This window comes from Scyliorhinus torazame, chromosome 30, assembly GCF_047496885.1.
Source record: "Scyliorhinus torazame isolate Kashiwa2021f chromosome 30, sScyTor2.1, whole genome shotgun sequence".
Classification (NCBI taxonomy): domain Eukaryota; kingdom Metazoa; phylum Chordata; class Chondrichthyes; order Carcharhiniformes; family Scyliorhinidae; genus Scyliorhinus; species Scyliorhinus torazame.
The window spans coordinates 9606115-9630326 of NC_092736.1; the positions used below are offsets into that span (position 1 = coordinate 9606115).

Genomic DNA, 24212 nt, shown 5'->3' on the forward strand with positions numbered 1-24212 from the left:
ATTTGTCCTCGGTCCCCAGTGTCACAACGTGGAGCAACGCTGCCATCTAATGGTATAACTGAGACATAGCAAACCCTGTCCCGGACAGGAAAACTCAACGCGCAAAAAAACATCACTTTTCTCAGAGGCTGATGCACCTTTTGAGTGGGACCGACTGAGATGCCTCATTCCTCCCCTCCACCCCGGAAGAGACCTCTCCCTTTCCGCCCCATCTCAGCTCCTCTGACGCTGAAACCATCACCCATGGCGAGGTTACTCCGCTGCTCTCCCATCGTGTACCCTCGTAAAACTCTGCTGTCTGGCTCTCAACTCCCAGCAGCTCCCCTTCACCCATTACCTCCGTGCTCGGCGCGCTACTCTGGCTCCTGGTCGAGCAACATTTTGGTTTAACAATTACCTTGGTTTTCAAATCCTCCAAGGCCTCCTCACTCCCTCCCCAACTCCGCAATCGCCTCCAGCCCCCACAACCCTCTGAGTTCTCTCACGCTCCTCTAATTCCTACTCTTTGCACAACCCCAATTTAAACTGTTGCCTCTTTGGCTGCCTAGTCCCTCCTTAAACCTCGATTTCCTCCAGCCACTAATACCCACCCCTTTAACCACGCTTTCGGCCAGCTGACCTGATATCTCCTTATCTGGCTCAGTGGCTCAATTGATTTTCTAATGCTCCCGTGAACTGTTCTGGGACCTTTCGTTACTTTACAGGTGCTGTATAAATAGTCGTTCCTTCCTCTCATTTCTCCCAGCTTCTGCCTCCCCCCCCCGGCTCTGCACTTCCTTAGAAAGGTTGTACGGGCCCTTCCTGTTAATTCCCTCCCCCCCCCCCCCATTTTTTATTTTTGCTGTCATCATTTTGATCCACGGATGCTTAGTGGACATGTCCCTTTAAGTCGCGCCGGGGGAAATGACATTTGCAACATAGTACACTGTGCTAGCTTCAGACAGGACAGCTCAGACTTTTCGCCGCCCGCGAGATGGGGTGGGACCTGGTTCGATTGGTCGTCTGGTGGCCAATGAATTGGCCAAAAGGCTGCAATCTGCCCAGCAACAGGCGGTGATGGGATCCTGCCTGGGTGGGATGATTTTCAGAGAACCTGGGGAAAATCCGTTTGAATCCTGGACGCTCTGGAGAGAGAGCCTGCTCTCTCTCTTTCCCCCTCTCTCCCCCTCGTGTCGTCTCCAGGAACGCTGCTGTATTTCTGAAACTGCAGAGACCTGAATGGATCTACAGTGAAAACCATTACAGACTGAAAAAAGAAATCTTGAACTGATTGAACTGAACTGGAAGTGAAGTTTGCTTAAAGACATCGAACCAAAACAAAGACTCTTCATCCTAGTTAACCAGTTGTATTTGCTGCCTATTTAATTAGTTGTTATTAATAAACCTTAATTGTGTTTGAATTTACAAACCTGATAACTGTAATTATTGATCAGTCAAGGGCCAAAACCTTGGGGCTTTTCTAATAATTATTTATTAGTTTCAATTGTGTTGCGATTCTGGGTCACGTAATAATAATAATAATAATAATAGCTTATTGTCACAAGTAGGCTTCAATGAAGTTACTGTGAAAAGCCCCTAGTCGCCACATTCCGGCGCCTGTTCGGGGAGGCCGGTACGGGAATTGAACCCGCGCTGCTGGCCTTGTTCTGCATTACAAGCCATCTGTTTAGCCCACTGTGCTAAACCAGCCCCAAGTGGAGCTGGAGCTGACCGGGCACCAGCCCAGGGTGTTGTAACACTTACACAACCTGAAACATCAACTCTCCGTTTCTCTCTCCACAGGCGTTGCCAGATTTGCTGAGCGTTTACAGCATTTTCTGCATCTATTTTACGTTGTTGCTCGATTATGAAACCGAAGGACAAAGTTCTGGCTGAATCATTCTGTTCAGGGCACATTTGGCCTTTCACACTAAACGGGGGAGATGCAGTGGCCCCGTTTAGGACTGGTGGAGGAGAACAGGACGGCCACAAAATGACAGCAGCAGTGAGGGGAGTGAGTGGCTGGGATTTATATCGGGGTCCTGTTTATACTCAGGTTACAGCATGAAGACTAAAGCTGATCCAATCTGACAAAAGGTCATCGACCTGAAACTGTTTCTCTCTCTGCGGATGCTGCCGGACCTGCTGAGTATTTCCAGCAATTTCTATTTTCTTTAAAAACTCAGCAGACTGGATCCACCCTCACACATGTGCGCTGTCTAACAAGGCTCAATAGCTGCCCAGAATTAGGACTCCGAGCAGCACAGCAATAGACCATTCCCACTGCAGCTCTGGAGAGAACCAAAGTATAGGTGCTCATAATAATAATAAAAATATTGCCCCCAGAATCTTTTTGAACAGGACCAGATTCAATCCACTTGGGTCACAAACATCCTGGGTTCAAGCCCCACTCCAGGACCAAAGCACAGAAATCGAGCCAGACACTCCAGCGCAGTACCGGGGGAGAACTGCGCTGTTGGGGGGCGCTGTTTTTCAGATGAGCCGTTAATCTGTCTGCTTGGGTGGATGTAAAAGAACCCGGGGGGGGCGGGGGGGGGGGGGGTTATCCCTGGACGCCTTGGCCAATATTCATCCCTTAATGACAAAAGATTATATTTTCATTAACACCTTCCTGCTTGTGGGAGCTTGCTGTGCGCAAATGTTTTCTGTCCCCTTTTCCGACATTGTAACAGCTTCATCGGCTGTACAGCGCTCGGAGACATTTGGTGGTTGCGAAAGGCGCTATATAAATGTAGTTCCTCCATGTTTCTTACCTGGAGGTGGCACCGTCACGTTGAGTGAATTACTGCTGTTGGATTTGGAGGTATGGCCAGGCAACAGGTGGCTAATCCTGAAGAGAAAGGAAGAGGGGTCGTAAATTCACAACTAACAGCAGCTGGCAACTCAAGATAGAGCAAACTGTCGTTACTCCATGTCAGTTTAGTTAATTTTAATATACACTAAATACATTTATTGACCTTCTTAATGATCAAATATTCCATTGCTTCAGGAGAAATGTCGGTCCCTTTGTTTCATGTCAAATTTCCTAAGCGCCCCCGAAGGGACTGTCTGGTTTAGGATGTTGAGCGACAGTCCGATAATTTATCATTCCTTGCGTCTGACCCTTAGTCAATAGTGGGAAGGCTGTTTGACCATCTAAGCCGAGTGCAAATCAATACTTACTTAATGTTGCCCATGCGCGAAGTAAGGGGTTGGAGCAGGGGGAGAAGGGAAAGCTAGTCTCTGAGACTTGTTAATTGTAATAAAAACCATCTGGTTCACTCAGGTCCTTTAGGGAAGGAAATCTGCCGTCTTTACCCGGTCTGGCCTACATGTGACTCCTGACCCACTGCGATGTGATTGACTCTTAACTGTCCCCTGAAATGGTCTGGCAAGACACTCAGTTCAAGGGCAATTCGGGATGGGCAACAAATGCTGATGCCCACATTGCATGAAAGAATAAAGGACAGATCACTGCTGCCTCACCGCGCCAGGGTCCCAGGTTCGATTCCGACCTTGGGTCACTGTCTGTGCGGAATCTGCATTTTCTCCCCGTGTCTGCGTGGGTTTCCTCCGGGTGCTCCGGTTTCCTCCCACAGTCCAAAGATGTGCAGGTTAGGCGGATTGGCCATGATAAATTGCCCCTAAGTGTTCAAAGGGTTAGGTGGGGTTACAGGGTGGCCGATTTGCCTAGGTGGGGTGCAGACTCGATGGGCCGAATGGCCTCCTTCTGCACTGTAGGGATTCTATGATTCTTTGACAGATCAGGAGTCAAATGTGGGATTCGTCCGGTCCTTTTGGATCAATTCCTTGTTTAACAATTTTTAACACAATACAACCTTTAGAAGGGACTTTAGTTGGCGGAATAGTTGCCTTAATATTCTGTATTCATTTTAACCGGCTGCTTGACTATATTTTTTGGAAATAGGCCTTGGCAAAGCATGATGGATATTTAGCTTTATTTTTAGTCAAGTAGTTCTGTATGAAACAGTCAGAAGGTCATACAATGTAACAAGCATACAGCTGTTTGCTGACAGCAGACAATTATTATTCTTAGGCGAGGAACCCAAGGCCTGTTATCTAACTCTGGCCTGCTCGCTTTTCTGTCTTTTTGCTAATCTAAAGAATGCATTTTGTCCTAGATATTTGCTTACTGTATCATATAAATTGCTTGCCTTACCTCTGTAAAGGGGGGACATTTTGGAATGACCGTGGTCTCTCTAATCCCCCCACGAACTTAGTGTTAAATAAAGGACCTTTGGCGAAAATTCAAAGTGCTGACTATTAATTTCTTCCACACAACCTGTACTGAAAACTCGCAAGGCGTGTTTTTGATGTAAGCTTTTCCCTCCCATAATATTACATTCTGAACAAAATTGAACAGTTTAAGAATAAGATGCCTCCCACTTAAGACAAAAAGAGGGCCAAGTGTCTGTAAAATTCACTTCCCATCAAGACTGGTAGAGGCTGAATTAGATACATTCTTGACTGACAGGGGAGGTCAAAGGGTAGGAGGAAGGCAGGGGCTATTTCGGTGTTGCTAGAAGTTGCACAAGGCTCTCGCGTCCTGGACTGTTGGCTGGGAGCACGGCACTGCAGCAATACGAAAAGCTGCAGGGCACATCAAAAGCTGACTCGTGCCTCTGTGCAGACGGAAAAAATAGGATTAACGTTTGAGGTCAATGACCTTCGCTCAAAAGCAATAATCCTCCTGCCCCCTCTCCACAGGGGAGGGCACCCAGCATTTTCTAGTTTCAATTTCAAATTCCCAGCACCTGTTTTCTTTTTTTTTTTTTAAAGTCATTTTTGGGATGTATGGCGGTTGTGGGGAGGAATAAAATCGGTTAATAGTCTCAGCCCCATTGCTGAGGGTCTGGATTCACATCTAGGCCAGACTGGGTAAGAATGGCAGATTTCTCTCTCTCACATCAATGAACCAGAAGTGGGAAGGTTCACAACAATCCCAGACTTAATCCCAGATTTTTTAATTGCTGGAGTTTAAAATTTCCCCACCTGCTGTAATGGGATTTGAACCAGTGTACCACATAGTAATCCGGCCTCTGGATTACTCGCCCAGTAACCTTACCACTAAACTACTAGTCCGGGCTCTGAATCTCACTTTGCCTGCTCGACAGTAACTAGAAGCCAGTTTTCCTTTTGCCTCCCTTAACCCAAGTTGATCCGAAGGTTCTCTAGGCATGTCAGGTTTGGGATTTGGCGGGTTAGCACACACTGCCAGCTGCTCGCTCTCTCTGCCCTTTAAAAGCTGCTCCTTTCGTTGGGAAATGAACATTTTGGCTCCAGCTGCAAGACCACATTTAGCAAGCCTAGCAGGCGCACACGCAGCAGCTGTTAGACAGGCGTGGGGGGGGGAGCCGCGTGCTTCCAAACCAGTGGTGGAGAATCCGACTGACGCCAATATAAAACAATCTAAATGTCTCGTGATCACGGGAATGATCGCTCAAGTGTTAATCAGCCATTGCAAAGCGGAGGTGTTAATTGCTGCCCTGTGTAAAGGCACAGTTTGCTTACACTCATAGCCACGGTGCTAGACACACATTAATGAATCAGCAAACAGTCAATTTATAGATATACCTGTCGGGTAAATGGAAAAAATTAGGAAAATATCTGAAACACAAAATATCGAAACATGGCAGTTAATAGCAAACACAGCCAGAAGCATGGGACAAGATCACAAATGACAACTTCAGCAAACTCCAGCTTTGGTGCTTAAAACCCCTCCTGCTGGATATTCTGTTAATGGTTCTGCGCATTCATGGGAAACTCTCACGCCACATGTTTCCACTTCAGCGACCTACAAAGTTAAACTGAATGCGACACTCGTTAAGTTGGAAACGTCCGCACTCCCTACCGCAGTAAATTAAACGGCAGCGCATGTCCACACTCCCTTGCATTTATGTAGCGCCTTAACCGGAAATACAAATGGTGAGAAGGGCTCAACTTGTCCTCATGCATGCTCCACTGTCGCATCGAACTATATCCTAGTTACGTTTTGCCTGATCCTTTACCCGGTGTAAAGAACCTTTTTTTCCCCAAATTTAAGACCTTTAATATTCAGAGGATTGCTGGCAACTCAATTCACTCTGGCCTCTCAAACATCCCGATTCCCTCCTGATTCCCCTAGTCTTCGGGACCCTCCCCACAACACTCTACCCTCAATCCCAAACTCTTGGGCACTCAACACATTTCTAACATTTTTGATCAACTCTTCATAGAATTATCATAGAATTTACAGTGCAGAAGGAGGCCATTCAGCCCATCGAATCCGCACCGGCCCCCGGAAAGAGCACCCCATCCAAGCCCACACCTCCACCCCATCCCCGTAACCCAGCAACCCTATCCCACCTTTTTGGACACTAAGGGCAATTTAGCACGGCCAATCCACCTAAACTGCACATCTTTGGACTGTGGGAGGAAATCGGAGCACCCGGAGGAAACGCACGCAGACACGGGGAGGACGTGCAGACTCCACACAGCCAGTGACCCAGTGATCGCACGTTCTGATCGTAGGTGCGAAATTCCTACTGGGATGAATCCGAAACCGTGCAGGCGCCGTTTACCTTTTCAGCACGCCCCCATTCCTGGAGGAGGCCACGGTGCGGTTTTCCGTGGTGGACAACTTGTTATAATAATTCTCGTACTTGATGGGAGCTGTGAAGAGAGAGAAAGGTCCAGGAATGAATTCAGCATCGGAAACACGCTCGTTAAAGACTCACGAATCGCACTGCGGAACACGAGGAAGCAAAATGATCTGTCCAGGCAGAAACATCCACATCCCATGAAAGAATTTAAAAACAAATGATTACACAAGGTTTGCACGATTTCACCCGATACATGCTCCTGACGCAATGCCCCCGTTCTAAAGGCCTTACGGGACATTCCTATTCAGCAACGGTGCTGCAAGAGAGTGTTGCTTGGAAAAAGTGCAAAGCGGAACTAGAATCTCAAATTTTTCCATCCATTAATTAATTTTTAAAAAAATGTATTTTATTACAAACATGTATCAAAACAGGTTACTGCAAATAAACACCCCGGGAAACATATTTCCCAACAACCAACTATACGGTCGGTACAGATTTTTCCCAACTCCAAAACATGTCCGGGTGATTCGCCCACACCTCTCACACTCATCTGCTACCCCCTAAAAGAACCCACTCATTCTCGCCCGAGTCATATGCATCCCGTGCACAACCTTAAACTGTATCAGATCGCTTCTCGGCCTTTTGGCTAAGATCAAGTGTCGTCTCTGCTCTGCCTTTTGGCTCAGATCTGCTATGTCTCTCTTGTGGGGACCATGAATTGGATTCAATTTGAATTTGAATTGGTTTTTGGAGCAGGCAAGGAGCTGGATTAGGGGTCTGCCCCCTGTCCACACTCTGAGCCCTGGCTTTGTAACTCTGATAAAGGAATAAAAATAAATAAATAAATAAACTGTATCAGGCTCATCCTTGCACAAGCGGAGGTCCTGTTTACCCTACGCAGTGCCTCACTCCATACTCCCCAATTGATCTCCCCTCCCAACTCCGCTTCCCATTTCTCCTTGATCTTCACCACCTGCTCGCCTCCCTGCTCCCCCAGCCACTTGTAGATATCCCCAATTCTTCCCTCCCCTTCCACATCTGGGAGCAGCAATCGCTCCAGCAGGGTGTATCCCAGCAACCTAGTGAACCCCCTCCAGACCTTTCGTGCAAAGTCCCTAACCTGCAGACACCTGTGGAAAAATTCTCAGGTATCGGCGCGATGTCCGCCGACTGGCGCCCAAAACGGCGCAAATCAGTCGGGCATCGCGCCGCCCCAAAGGTGCGGAATGCTCCGCAACTTGGGGGGCCGAGCCCCAACCTTAAGGGGCTAGGCCCGCGCCGGACAAATTTCCACCCCGCCAGCTGGCGGAAAAAGCCCCAGGAGCCCGCCCGCACCGCTTGCCCCGCCGGTAAGGTAGGTGGTTTAATCTACGCCGGCGGGACAGGCATTTTAGCAGCGGGACTTCGGCCCACCCGGGCCGGGGAATCGCGGGGGTGGCCCGCCAACTGGTGCGGCGGGATTCCAGCCCCCGCCGAATATCCGGTGCCGGAGAATTCGGCAATCGGCGGGGGCGGGATTCATGCCAGCCCCCGGCGATTCTCCAACCCGGCGGGGGGGTCGGAGAATCTCGCCCCTGAACTCACTCCCCCTCAGCGGCTCTACCCTCACCCTTAGCTCCTCCGGGCCGGCGAACCCTTCCATCCATTAATTTAAACCCCACAGCTCCTGTCAACCTTGGAACATCCTCCAAAAACAGGGGTCAATTTATGCATCTCAATTATAAAAGTGAACCATTGGGAGTGGGATGGGGGTGGGGTGCTGATCATTCCGATGCAAACTGTCTGCGTGGGTCTCACCCCCACAACCTAAAGATGTGCAGCGTAGGTGGACTGGTCACGCTAAGTTGCCCCTTAATTACTGTATCAGGAACCCCTGGTGGAGGGGTGTGCATTTGCGGATGGGATTAAGCGCGACTATAATATGGACAAACTACCTGCTATTGAAGGATAATGCGTGTCCAATAGCTGCCGGGCCAAGTTCCGAAGTTGATGCTCTCTTTCTCTCTCATGACCCCCTCCCTCCTTTCCTCCATCACCACCACCCCCACCAGGCCAGGTGTCCTTACTGAAGAGGAAAGACGAAGGGTGACCATTGGTGACACAGCGAGTGGGAAAGGCACAGGATTTTTCCCCATCTCCTGAACACGTGGCACAAATTCCAGTTGTAACAGAGCCTTGTCCACTAACGGTTGGGGATTAAATTGGAGACTCTGGGACCAAAACTGAGAGTTTCTTTAAAAAATTCCAATTAAGGGGCAATTTAGCGTGGCCAATCCACCTATATCTTTTTGGGTTGTGAGGGTGAGACCCACGCAGACATGGGGAGAATGTGCCAACTCCACACGACCTGGGGCCGGGAATGAATCCGGGTCCTCGGCACCGTGGAGAGGTCTTAAATATTATGGGCCACAACTTCCTCGGAGTGGCAATCAGTGTCAAATTCATACGGTGCCAGTCTTACCCGACCTTCCTGGCTCCGGCTGGGTGAGATTGAGGCAGCACAGCGGCTTCCTGGGTCCAGTCGCAAAGTCCAAAAGAAGGGGAATGCAGGAGGACAGGCCCCATTTTTACCGCACTAGCTGCTGTAAAGCCGTTGAGTTTAAGAGACCTATCGAAAAGGACAGGCCAGGGAGAAGGTGAGTGTAGGACGTTTGGGGGAGTGGAGGGTCAGGGTGGGACGCGTGTGTGAAGGAAGGGGACGGGGGGGGGGGAAAATCGGGCGAGCAGTCCGGTCAAGGAGGGAGTGGGGAATACCGTCAAGGTTGGCGTCCCGTGTGTGGCTCGGTTTGGGTGTTCAAAATAGTCCTCTGGTTTGCAACTCTTTACTCAAACAGATTATTCTCTTGGATATCCTAGAAGATCTCAAACTCCATCCCAAAGAGACTTGGCCTGTGATCATAGGGAAGGCCGTACATAGAACATAGAAAATACAGCACAGAACAGGCCCTTCGGCCCACGGTGTTGTGCCGAACCTTTGTCCAAGATTAATCATAGATTATCATTGAATTTACAGTGCAGAAGGAGGCCATTCGGCCCTTTGAGTCTGCACCGGCTCTTGGAAAGAGCACCATACCCAAACTCAACACCTCCACCCAACACCAAGGGCAATTTGGACATTAAGGGCAATTTATCATTGGCCAATTCACCTAACCCGTAGGGACTTACCAGGTGGATTCAACCCTGTCATTTTCTTCTGAATGAAGCAGTCCATATCAGCATCAATGTCACACAGCTCCAGAACCTTCCGAGTCTCTTCATATAGCTGCAGGAAGGTTAAAAGGTAGCATAAAAGCTCTAGCGTGGAATAAGATCTCATGGATCAGAAATAGCAACAAGCTCCATTAACATTAGTGAGTAAATGGCCACAAGAGGGCAGAGTGTGGAGTGAGCAAACAGTCAACCATTATGACACTGACTCGGCTTCAAAGAAACAACTTCATTGGCTGCTTTTGGAGCTCTTTGAAGTAATTAAAGGCGCTATACAAAGGCACTATACAAAGGCAGCGCAGTGACACAAGGTAAAGAGGTAGAAAGAGGGGCTGTTTAGCACAGGCCTAAATCGCTGGCTTTGAAAGCAGACCAAGGCAGACTGAAGCAGGCCAGCAGCACGGTTCGATTCCCATAACAGCCTCCCCGAACAGGCGCCGGAATGTGGCGACTAGGGGCTTTTCACAGTAACTTCATTTGAAGCCGACTTGTGACAATAAGCGATTTTCATTTCATTTTATTTTCATTTCATGTCAGCCAGATGTTCCACCCTTATTTCCAATGGCTAAGCAATGACTTCACTGGGAAAGTGCGCGCGCGGGGGAATGGACATCAGCTGAAGACTTCACTTAAGAGAAAATTAGATGAGTAAACGAGGGAGGAATGGAAGAGGTTGAAGAACATGGAGAGACAATATAAAATAAGGGGTACAATTCTTAAAGGGATGTAGGAGCAGAGGGAGCTGGGTGTATGAGTGCATAAATCGTTGAAGGAAACAGGACAGGTGGAGAGAGCAGTTAATAAAGCAGATAGTATTCTGGGATTTATTATTAGGAGCATTGGGTTCAAGAGCGAGGAGGTTATGCTGAACTTATACAAGACACTAGTTAGTCCTCAGCTGGGATATTGTGCACAGTTCTGGGCGCCACGCTATAGGAAGGATGTGAACACATTGGAGAGAGAGCGCGGAAGAGGTTTACAGGGATGGGTCCAGGGATGAGAATCTTAGTTGTGAGGATCGATTGGAGAGGTTGGGACTGTTCCGCTTGGAGGGAAGGAGGCTGAGAGGAGATCTGATCGGGATGTTCAAAATCATGAGGGGTCTGGACAGAGTAGACTGGGGAGAATCTGTTCCTCCTCTTAAAAGGACCGAGAACGAGAGACACAGATTTAACATGATTTTCAGAAGAAGCAATGTGATGTGAGAAAAACGCATTTGCCCACAGCGAGTGGCTGGGGTCTGGAATGCACGGCCTGGAAGTGAGGTGGAGGCAGGTTCAATCGAGGCATTCCGGGGGGCGTTAGATGATTATTTGAATAGAAATAATGCGCAGGGGTACAGGGGAAAAGGGCAGGGGAACGGCACTAAGTCATGATGCTCGTTTGGAGAGCCGGTACAGAGACGATGGACCGAATGGCCTCCTTCTGCGACGTAACAATTCTGAGATTTTCTGTTGAAGAGGGACGATTAAAGGAAAACGTGAGGAGCTTTGTGCGGAATATAAAAGTGGGCCAACATGGCTTGGATTCGGTGCTGTAATGTCTTTACAGGGATGGGTTTGGTTGCCGAGGCCTCCCGCAGTCCGATTTCTGCTGGTGCAGGTTTTACAATGAAGGCTGCCAAGGTGGCCTCCGGAGTCCTGTCTCAGCATCTTCAGGGAAGGTAGAGGAAATAGAAAGTCCTGGGTCGATTGGTCAGTTACCAGAGAATTGCCGCTGGCTGGCTTTTGACACATTTAGAAATAAAAAAAAGAGAATTTGTAAAAAGTCATTCAGGGTGTGTAATCCACTGTGCAAGGCCACCATTTATTGCCCATCCCTAAATGCCCGTGAACCGAGTGGCTCGCTGGACCATTTCAGAGGGCATTGAAGACTCAACTGCATTGCTGTGGATCTGGAGTCACATGTAGTCCAGACCGGATAAAGACGGCAGATTTCCTTCCCTTTTTTAAATATAAATTTAGCGTACCCAATTCATTTTTTCCAATTAAGGGGCAATTTAGCGTGGCCAATTCACCTACACCGCACATCTTTGGGTTGTGGGGGTGAGACCCACGCAGACACGGGGAGAATGTGCAAACTCCACACGGACAGTGACCCAGAGCCGGGATCGAACCTGGGACCTCGGCGCCGTGAGGCTGCAGTGCTAACCCACTGCGCCACCGTGCGGCCCCTAGATTTCCTTCCCTAAAGGACATCAGTGAACGAGATGGGTTTTTACAACAATCGACAATGGTTTCACGGTCATCATTAGATTTTTTAATTCCAGATATTTATTGAAATTCAAATTTCACCATCAGCCCTGGTGGGGTTTGAACCCGGTTTCCCAGAACATTACCCTGGGTCTCTGGATTACTAGTTCAGTGACGAGTCTAGTGACAATATCACTACGCCACCGCCTCCCCGCTGGGTGCCTCGATAGGCCATTTCAGAGGTGCACCCATTGCTGTGGGTCTGGAGTCACATGTAGGCCAGACCGGGTAAGGACGGCAGATTTCCTTCCCTGAAGGACATTAGTGAATCAGATGGAGTTTTACGACAATTGTTGACAGTTTTGTTATCACCATTACTGAGACTAGTTTTCAATTCCAGATTTTATTGAATTTAAACGCCACCAGTTGCCGTGGTGGGATTTGAACCCCTGTCCCCAGAGCGTTAGCCTGGGTCTCTGGATTACGAGTCCAATTACCACTACACCATGAAACGCCCCAAAGATTAATTTTACGAAGCTGCATTAAGGTTCAGAGTTGGTTGGCATGTTCATCATTAACCACGCTACCTCATCATCTTTCACACACTGCAGGGAGAGCTGGTTGCAATGCATCCACAGCGAATTCCTCAAGTTGTTGATTCTGTCGCACTCCTGCTGGTGAAATACCTGTAACCAAATGAGGAAAGTTGGTCAAGGACGAGCCTTGGCAAGGGGACTACCGCAGTACAACGTCACAGCACTGATCTTCCAAATGTCCATCGCAGTTTAGGTTCAGGAAGTCAGAGGCTGTTTGGCATTCTCGGAAATCGTGCCAATCCAGCGTCAGCACTGGCCAGTGACCGGAGAAGATGGCAGTGCCCGGGGGGCAAGTGGCAACAGCAAGAAAATGAAAAGACCAACATAAATTGAGCAAGTGATTGGAGGAGGCGAGAGGCACCAGCACATCAACACCTGTTCTCACGGGCAGCACGGTGGCGCAGTGGTTACCGAGGTCCCAGGTTCGATCCCGGCCCCGGGTCACTGTCCGTGTGGAGTTTGCACATTCTCCCCGTGTCTGCGTGGGTCTCACCCCCACAACACAAAGATGTGCAGGTTAGGTGGATTGGCCACGCTAAATTGTCCCTTAATTGGAAACAGTGAATTGGGTACTCTAAATTTAAAAAACAACATCTGCTCTCAGACCCTGGAGCCGCTGTAACAATTTTTAGAAATATCTTTCATGACAAAAATACTTTCCCTTTGAAGAGATCCATTTGAACTTGGATGGGCCAAATGACGACTTTCTTTGATTTGATTCTTCAATGAAAAAATCTCCTCTTTTGAGGACCCACTTAAATGTGATTCCCTTTTTATAGCGAGGCATTGAGACACTCCACTGCCTCCCATGGCTATCCAGTGACCGGGTGCGTGACTTCATGGTCAGCAACAGATTTGCTTCTGAGTGTTGAATATCTTCCCAACATTTGCCCTCCTCAAACTTAATGACCCCATCATTCACGGCCCAGGTTAACGGGATATAAATGCCTATTGGACGGGGTGTTGGTGGGTGACCAGTGTTCATGGAAAGGGTGAGCAATTCAAAAAAGCTGCTGAAAGGAAAGGCACCGAAGGAATGGAGTTGACATTCCATCCTCCAAAAGGTCACCGAGAGCGTTGGGCCCGATGTCAAAAGCCTTTACAGGAGAATCTGGACGGTTAACAAGGTGTTTGCAGGTACCTCACAGGTATTGATGTGCTCTTGTTCCCACTCTTGCCGAGTCTTGTCCAGCTGTTCCACATTCTGTTGATAAACTCGCTCTGAAAATACAATTTGAAAAGTGGGAATTCCTGTCAGAGTTCTGAAGACTTATAGAAAACACACACGCACCTCCCCACACACATACACACGCACCTCCTCACACACATACATACACCCACCTCCACACCACACACACACACGCACCTCCCCACACACATACATACACCCACCTCCATACCACACACACACACGCACCTCCCCACACACATACACACGCACCTCCTCACCACACACACCCACGCACCTCCCCACACACACACACGCACCTCCCCACACACACACACTCACCTCCCCACACACATACATACACACGCACCTCCCCACACACATACACACGCACCTCCCCACACACATACATACACCCACCTCCACACCACACACACCCACGCACCTCCCACACACACACGCACCTCCTCACACACATACATACACCCACCTCCACACCACACACACACACGCACCTCCCCACACACATACACCCACCTCCACACCACACACACACACTCACCTCCCCACACACATACATACATCCACCTCCACACCACACACACACTCACCTCCCCACACACATACATACACCCACCTCCACACCACACACACACACGCACCTCCCCACACACATACATACGCACCTCCTCACCACACACACCCACGCACCTCCCCACACACACACACTCACCTCCCCACACACATACATACACACGCACCTCCCCACACACATACACACGCACCTCCCCACACACATACACACGCACCTCCCCACACACATACACACGCTCCTCCCCACACACATACACACGCACCTCCCCACACACATACATACACCCACCTCCACACCACACACACCCACGCACTTCCCCACACACACACACGCACCTCCTCACACACATACATACACCCACCTCCACACCACACACACACTCACCTCCCCACACACATACATACACCCACCTCCACACCACACACACACACTCACCTCCCCACACACATACATACACCCACCTCCACACCACACACACACTCACCTCCCCACACACATACACCCACCTCCACACCACACACACACACTCACCTCCCCACACACATACATACACCCACCTCCACACCACACACACACACGCACCTCCCCACACACATTCACACCCACCTCCACACCACACACACACACTCACCTCCCCACACACATACATACACCCACCTCCACACCACACACACACTCACCTCCCCACACACATACATACACCCACCTCCACACCACACACACACACCTCCCCACACACATACATACACCCACTTCCACACCACACACATGCACCTCCTCACACACATACATACACCCACCTCCACACCACACACACACACACGCACCTCCTCACACGCATACATACACCCACCTCCACACCACACACACACGCACCTCCCCACACACATACACCCTCCCACCTCCACACACACGCACCTCCTCACACACATTCATACACCCACCTCCACACCACACACACACTCACCTCCCCACACACATACATACACCCACCTCCACACCACACACACACACTCACCTCCCCACACACATACATACACCCACCTCCACACCACACACACACTCACCTCCCCACACACATACACCCACCTCCACACCACACACACACACTCACCTCCCCACACACATACATACACCCACCTCCACACCACACACACACACGCACCTCCCCACACACATTCACACCCACCTCCACACCACACACACACACTCACCTCCCCACACACATACATACACCCACCTCCACACCACACACACACTCACCTCCCCACACACATACATACACCCACCTCCACACCACACACACACACCTCCCCACACACATACATACACCCACTTCCACACCACACACATACACCTCCTCACACACATACATACACCCACCTCCACACCACACACACACACACGCACCTCCTCACACGCATACATACACCCACCTCCACACCACACACACACGCACCTCCCCACACACATACACCCTCCCACCTCCACACACACGCACCTCCTCACACACATTCATACACCCACCTCCACACCACACACACGCACCTCCCCACACACACGCACCTCCCCACACACATACACCCTCCCACCTCCACACACACGCACCTCCTCACATACACCCACCTCCACACCACACACACACAAACACACGCACCTCCCCACACACATACATACACCCACCTCTACACCACACACACGCACCTCCCCACACACATACACCCACCTCCACACCACACACACACGCACCTCCCACACACATACACCCACCTCCACACCACACACACGCACCGCCTCACACACATACATACACCCACCACCACACCACACACACACACGCACCTCCTCACACACATACATACACCCACCTCTACACCACACACACCCACCTCCACACCACACACATGCACCTCCACACCACACACACGCACCTCCCAACACACACATACACCCACCTCCACACCACACACACGCACCTCCTCACACACATACATACACCCACCTCCACACCACACACACGCACCTCTCCACACACATACACACTCCCACCTCCACACCACACACGCGCACCTCCCCACACACATACATACACCCATCTCCCCACACACATACACCCACCCACCTCCACACACACATACACACCTCCACGCACACACATGCACCCACACACATACATACACCCACCTCCACACACACACACACACACACATACACCCACACCTCCCCACACTCACAGCCCAGGGAGATGGTCAAGGGAGTGAGACAGTGTTTGGTGAGAAAATTAGTTGAGAGATGGGGGTAGTGAACTCTACACTTGGTTGATGTGCTCTGGCTGTATATTCCCATGTTCCTGTACAATAATCTAGCCCAAAGTAACACTCATTGCAATTCATTACTGCTCCATCAGTACAACTTTGTGGCACACATTCTCCCAGTGTCTGCGTGGGTTCCGCCCCCACAACCCAAAGATGTGCAGGCTAGGTGGATTGGCCACGCTAAATTGTCCCTTAATTGGAAAAAAAATAATTGGGTACTCTAAAAAAAATTTTTTTAAAGAAGAAAAAAGTACAACTTTGTGGGAGTCAGTGAGCTCAGTTGATTAGGCAGTTAGCACTTGGTGTAGAATGATGTCAACAGTATGGGTTCAAGACCCGTTACCAGCTGTGATCGTTCTTGGAGGCCTACACCTGCAGAGCGATGCCCCTTAAGCTATAAAACCAATTGTCTCTCTACCAGAGAGGTGACTATAGTTCGTCATGGTCGAGGGTTAATGTACAGCTAAGTGAGGCCATGGGATCCTTCAGTGTAATTTTCAGGTCTAAACATTGTAGATTTTCAAAATGAATCAGTTCTCCTCCATGTTGAACCCCGCTTGATGTTGACCATCCAGAACAAAGACTGCAGAAGCATGGGAACCCCATCGACTGCAGGCTCCCCATCACCATCACTGGGCTGGGTAAAGGTCCTAGAGCTCACTGCGGGTGTAACTACCCCAATCAGTGAGTGATTGAAGAAGGTGGCGGTGGGAGCGGTAGCCTGACATAGACATATTCACAGAATCCCAGATAACATCCCAGACACCACCCCTGGGTTTGTCGCACCTGGGAGTACTCAACATTGACTCTGGACCCCATGAAGTCTCATGGCTTCAGGTCAAACATGAGCAAGGAAACCTCCTGGATTACCACATACCGGCCACCATCAGCTGATGAATCAGTGCTCCTCCATGTTGAACACCACTTGGAGGAAGCACTGAGGGTAGCAAGGGCACAGAATGTATTCGGGGTGGGGGACTTCAATGCATCTGTCCATGACAGTATCGGTAGAAGTGACCACTGCACAGTGCTTGTGGAGACAAAGTCCCGTCTTCACATTGAGGAGACCCTCCATCGTGTTGTGTGGCATTACCATCGTGCTAAATGGGTTAGGCTTTGAACAATCTAGCAACTCAAGACTGGGCATCCATGAGGGGCTGTGGGCCATCAGCAGCAGAATTGTACTCGGCCACAATCTATAACCTCACGGCCCGGCATATCCCCCACTCGACCATTACCGCCCAGCCAGGGGATCAACGCTGGTTCAATGATTTTTTTTTTTTTTTTTTTAAATGTTTATTCAGAATTTTTCAACAAAAGTTTTCAACCATTCAATGCCCCCCCCCCCGGGAACAGAAAAAAGAAAAGAAAGTAACAGAACAGGACATAAACATATCAATCCAACATAATACAGAACTTGTACAATGGGTTCCTCCCGCACATATTGACTTTCCCATATGTTTATGTTTTTCCTTTTTCAGGTGCCCCTCGGAAAACCCCCTTCCCCGCCCACCCATATACACCCCCCCCCCCCCCCCCCCCTCTCCCCCGGGTTGCTGCTGCTGACCGACCTCCATCTAACGCTCCGCGAGATAGTCTAGGAACGGTTGCCACCGCCTGGAGAACCCCTGCGCAGACCCTCTCAAGGCAAACTTTATCCTCTCCAGCTTGATGAACCCTGCCATCTCATTTATCCAGGCCTCCAGGCTGGGGGGCTTCGTGTCTTTCCACAATAGCAAGATCCTCCGCCGGGCTACCAGGGACGCAAAGGCCAGGATACCGACCTCTTTCGCCTCCTGCACTCCCGGCTCATCCGTCACTCCAAATAGTGCCAGCCCCCAACTTGGCTTGACCTGGACTTTCACCACCTTAGACATAGTCCTCGCGACACCCCTTCGCTGGTTGAATGGTGAGTGCTGGAGAACGTGCCAGGAGCAACATCAGGCATAATAAAAACTGAGCTGGCAACCTGGTGAAGCTAAAACAGAGGACTACTAATGTGCCAAACAGCAGAAGCAGCAAGTAATAGACAGAGCGAAGCGATTTCACAACAAACGCATCATAGCTAAGCTCTGCAGTCCTGCCACATCCAGCTGTGAATGGTGGTGGACAATTAAACAACTCACTGGAGGAGGAGGCTGCACAAATATTCCCGTCCTCAATGATGGAGGAGCCCAGCACATCTGTGCAAAAGACAAGGCTGAGGCATTCGCAACAATCTTCAGCCAGAGGTGCCGAGTGGGGTGATCCATCTCAGCCTCCTCTGGAGGTCCCCAGCGTCACAGATGTCAGACTTCAGCCAATACTATTCACCCCACGTGATATCAAGAAACGGCTGACGTCACTGGATACTGCAAACACCCTGACAAAATTCCGGCAACATTACTGAAGACTTGTGCTCCAGGACTTGCCACACCCCTAGCCAAGCTGTTCCAGTACAGCTGCAACACTGGCATCTACCCGGCAATGTGGAAAATTGCCCAGGTGTGTCCTGTACACAATAAACAGGACAAATCCAACCCAGCCAATTACCGCCCAATCAGTCTACTCCCCATCATCAGCAAAGTGATGGAAGGAGTCATGAACAGTGCTATCATGCAGCACTTACACACAGTGCTAACCTGCTCACTGATGCTCAGTTTGGGTTCCGCCAGGGTCACTCAGCTTCTGTCCTCATTACAGCCTTGGTCAAACATGGACAATAGGAGCTGACCTCCAGAGGGAAGGTGAGAGTGACTGCCCTGGACATCAAGGCAGCATTTCATAGAATTGTAGAATCTCGCCAGTGCAGAAGTAGGGCATTCGGCCCATCAAGTCTGCACCGACCCTCCGAAAGCACCCTACCTCAGCCCACTCCCTCGCCATATTAATACTGTGGCTACCAGGGCAGAACAAAGGAATCCTGCGGTGAGTAACTCACCTCCTGACTCCCCAGATTCTGTCCACCAGCTACAAGGCACAAGTCAGGAGTGTGATGGAATCCACTTGCCTGGATGAGTGCAGCTCCATCAACACTCAAGGAGCTCCACATCACCCAGCACAAAGAAACCTACTTGATTGCTCCACCTTCCACCAACATTTACTCCCTCCACCACTGACACACAGTGGCAGCCGTGTGCACCATCTACAATATACATTTCAGTAACTCACCAAGGTTCCTTAGGCAGCACCTTCCAAACCCACGACCACTACCATCTAGAGAAGGGCAAGGGCATCAGATACCTGGGAACCCCACCACCTGGAGGTTCCCCTCCGAGTCACTCACCACCCTGACTTGGAAATTTATCGGCTGTTCCTTCAGTGTCGCTGGGGCAAAATCCTGGAACTCCCTTCCTTTTCTTTTCTATAAATTTAGAGTACCCAATTATTTTTTTCTTCCAATTCAGGGGCAATTTAGCGTGGCCAATCCACCTAACCTGCACATCTTTGGGTTGTGGGGGCGAAACCCACACAAACACGGGGAGAACGTGCAAACTCCACACGGACAGTGACCCAGGGCCGGGATTTGAACTCGGGTCCTCAGCGCTGCAGTCCCAGTGCTAACCACTGCGCCGCATGCCACCCCTGGGTTTCCCTTCCTAACAGCACTGTGGGTGTACCTACACCACATGGACTGCAGCGGTTCAAGAAGGCACTTTCTCGGGGCTAACCACTGCGCAGCCGTGCAGCGCTGGATGCAGTCGTGTCAACCAGTTTATATAATGTGGCCTCTGCACTGCACGGATTAAGCTTTCTTGGCTTGACACGGGCTACCCCGCCCACACAAAGCAGGAAACACAGACCAGAAAGGACACCTTGATAATCAGCTTCTCCAACTGCGTGAAACTTCGCAAACATGCATTTTAATAAAAAAATGATTTCACAATAAATGAACTTTTCCAAACATCCAGAATGCATTGCTTCCGTTTCGCACTTACGAATGTGAGCCTGCTAGTTAGTTTAAAAACACACAGGAGGAAATGTAAATATGAATCAGCAGCAAAATCTATTTATGACTGTAACAGATAGTTTTACACCTTTTCTTTCTGTCAGTTAGCTAGTGGTGGAAGCAGCCCAATTAACAAGCTGACAAAGACAGTGTGAGGCTGGCAGTGAGGCTGTTCGGCCAAATCAAAACCCTGGAATCTCACCTCCAATATTTCCTCCCCTGTTCCGCCTCTGGGAGCGGAGTTTTGTGAAAAGATTTCTGACTGGAGCGGTGGAGTAATCCTTCCTTCGATTATTGGGCGACCTTTGCGATCTAGCGCCCACCCTTAGCTGTGAGGCACAATTATTAAGTTTTTTTTGGTGTTTGACAGCAGTTGTTTTTACAACCAATTGGCAGATGGGGTCGCTTCAGAGTGCCTTTGGAGTAAACTTCGTCAATTGGGGTCATTGGGTTAATTGTCCATCGAGTTGGCCGTTAATTGTATTGAGGTGATGGGTATTAATTAGATACCCGCTTGTGCTGAAATAGACTTTGCATGTTTCTAGCGTTAGGTCTTTTCGTTTTAATCAGGATTTTCTAAGTCCCTCATCAGATATGCCATTGACTATCTGGTTGCAGGATTGAGTTAGTAATTTTAACTCAGTTACAAAACTGCTGAAAGGTTCTCCCGGTTGTTGCAAACGCCGGTGAACTTGAATCTTTCAAATATCTCATTGACTTCAGATTGACAGTGGGTTTCAAATTTTTGATGATTATTTCCAGCTTGCCCTTGTCCTCCCCTTCCAGGTAGGTAAAGGAATTATATATTTCTAATGCCTGTGGACCTGCCAGGGATAAGAGCAAGGCTATCTTCCTGGCATCAGACGCTGTGGTTAGATCCTTAGCTTCTAGATATGTTTTGAACTGTTGTATGAAAAGTTTCCAATTGGAGTGCATATTACCAGTGGTCTGGAGCAGGCGTGGAGGTTAGATTGGGTCCACCGTGCCGATTGGTATCTGAAGGGTCCGAATGCTGCGAGGCCTTCCTTGGTCGAATGTCTGGTTTAAGTTCTCTTCTCTTGCTGGTGTCTAGCTGGCTTGCTGAAACCACTCCTGGTACTATGTTATTCTCTAATTCTGAATAACGACTGTAGACTTACAGTTAACACAAACACTTTATTCAAAGAGTTCGTTCTGTTTCCAGAGCTCAACTAGGTGTAAAACAGTCAAGAGGTATGACCAGTGAAACTAAGGTAAACTGCCTATGCTAAGCTATCCCTGTGTGCTGCTGCTCACTAGCTCTGTGCTTCTAAAATAGGAGGATCCTGCCTTGGGCTCGACCCTTTATACCCGTCTCTGATGCTCCCTCTAGTGGTGCTGTGGCTGTCACATCTGTGCTGCAGTCCCTGGTGTATGTGCAGATGTATGTACAGATGACAACAGTGTGCATGCTGTGCATCGCCAACCAAATAATCACGCGCGTCTCAGTACAGATAAGCTTATAAAGTATATCAGAGGAGGTGCTAACTAAATTAACTTGCAAGCTTGCCTGTTTCAGGTGGCATCTAGTTATGAAAGAAAATAGTAATTCCACTGACCCAACCCTACGCTCCTGGCAGAAAGAGAAGTTGCCACAGCAACAACAGGCCTCCATAACAACAAGGCCTACCAGACAGGCTTGGGCAATACAAAATTAAGGACTTCCAAGTTAATTTTAAACTTACTTTTGTAAGGGCCACGAAGAATCCAGCACGAGTTTAAGGATACAAAGTAATAACATTTATTTACAATAACATTATATATATATATATATATATATATATATAAAACAGCAGCAGCAACTTCCCTTGCTGCACTATATATATATATATTCCTGCTGGTTCCTAAACTGGGCAGTTTTATTTATACTTGGAGTTTAGTAATGGTTTCTCCGCCCCCCTCATTGGGGAGGCTCATACTCCCACAGGATTGTGGGATTGTCATTAGTCCCCAGCCAATGGTAAGCAGGCAGGTTATAACACTTACCACACAGCAATGACGTGGGCTGGATTCTCCGTTCCTGCGGCCAATTGCCGTCTCGATGTGGGAGGTTTATGTGAAAAAAATCGGCGCAAGCCCCTCACCGATTCTGGTACCATGTGAGGGGCTAGCACCGGTGCCGAAAATGGGCAGGGAATGGCCGTACAACATGGCGCCAGCCATGCGTGGACCCGACCCACCATCCACGACCCCACAGCCCACCCCATGGCCCCAGCCCTCGCGGACGCCTCCCTGGCCAGTGGCACGGATCCCGGCCGAGTGTGACGGCGCTGGGCACAGTCCGCAGCCGCCAAGCCGGGTTCACAATTTGTGACACCGCACGTGTCCTGCGCTGTCGGGAACTTGGCCCATTTGGGGCAGAGCATCATGGGTGGGCGGACCGATGAGGCGGCGACGGCATCGCGACTGCGCGCGGTGCGATGACGCCATTCGGAGGGGGCGGAGCATGGCTGACCGGCATCAAGCCAGGGGTCGGAGCCCATTTTCCGCCCGATCGCCGAACACAATTTCAGCGTCAGGCATCTGAGAATTCAAATGTGAAATACTGCACGTACTGTTCAGAAGGTTAAGTAACGAGTTAAAGCTACATCTCACTGTATACTGTATACTGGAACTGAAACTATTTCAAAAAAGCTACTAAGCTGCTGAGGTGAACTTCATTAACAAAGCACAGAAATTTCCTGAAATATGCAATTTTCCAATTATTAAAATTGTAAACGTGTGGACCACAGCTGCCGATTAGGCCAACTGATTATAGGGAGAATTGGAGGTGCTTTCAGTATTGCTCTGCTGTTCTGTCTGTGGCACAAATTCGTGCCTTCAATGCCAACATGGCTCACTGCCTCCAAGCCCGAAGGTTCTCGGCTCCAACTCCAATCCAGGACTTTGGCACACGACGTGAGCGAGTGACAGTCAAACGCTGTACAGATGGACAGCTGCATTGTCAAACGTGCCCGTCGTCAGCTGGGACACGAAGCCACGGTCCATCTTTCAAAATTCATTCCCGGGAGGTGGGCGTCGCTTGCGAGGCCACTGTTTACTGCCCATCCCGATTTGCCCTTGAGAAGGTGGTGGTGAGCCGCCTTCCTTGAATCACTGCAGTCCGTGTGGTGTAGGTACAGCCAGAGTGGTATTAGGGAGTTACAAGATTGTTGGTCCAGGGATGGTGAAGGAGTGGTGATTTATTTCCAAGTCAGGGTGGTGTGGGCCTTGGAGAGGAACTTGATGGTGTATCTGCTGCCCTTGTCTTTCGAGATGGCCGCTGTCTTGGCTTTGGAAAGTGCTGACGAAGGAGCCTTGGTGAGTTCCTGCAGTGCATCTTGTAGATGATGCTCACGGCTGCTACTGTGCGTCGGTAGTGGGGGGAGTGAATGCTTGTAGATGGGGTGCCAATCAAGTGGGTAGGCCTGGATAGTGTCAAGCTTCTTGAATATTGTTGGAGCTGCGCTCATCCAGGCAAGTGGAGAGTATTTGCTGCGGCCTTGTAGATGGTGGACAGGCTTTGGGGAGTCGGGGGATGTGTTACTCGGCACCGGATTCCCAGGTCAATATCTGGCACATGTGTGGTGCGAAGGTTACTTGCCACTTGTCAGCCCAAGCCTCAATATTGTC

General features: G+C 49.6%; 1 protein-coding gene and 1 non-coding gene across 3 annotated transcripts in view; one reads left to right on the forward strand and one right to left on the reverse strand.

Annotated features, from left to right (window-relative positions):
* LOC140404359 (proline-serine-threonine phosphatase-interacting protein 1-like) overlaps positions 1-24212 on the reverse strand; it is a 113807-nt gene that overhangs the window by 12130 nt on the left and 77465 nt on the right. Inside the window, exons 9-14 of one of the 2 annotated variants that reach the window (XM_072492781.1) lie at positions 13718-13797; positions 12568-12666; positions 9747-9843; positions 6561-6651; positions 5575-5607; positions 2754-2830 (exon numbers count right to left, since the gene is read on the reverse strand). In XM_072492781.1, coding sequence (XP_072348882.1) covers positions 2754-2830; positions 5575-5607; positions 6561-6651; positions 9747-9843; positions 12568-12666; positions 13718-13797 — 477 coding nt within the window. The remainder of the gene's footprint in view (positions 1-2753; positions 2831-5574; positions 5608-6560; positions 6652-9746; positions 9844-12567; positions 12667-13717; positions 13798-24212) is intronic. The other variant, XM_072492782.1, reaches the window with a different exon arrangement.
* Positions 7208-7400, forward strand: LOC140404499 (U2 spliceosomal RNA). The gene has a single exon (XR_011938512.1). It is a non-coding gene; the product is annotated as a U2 spliceosomal RNA (small nuclear RNA).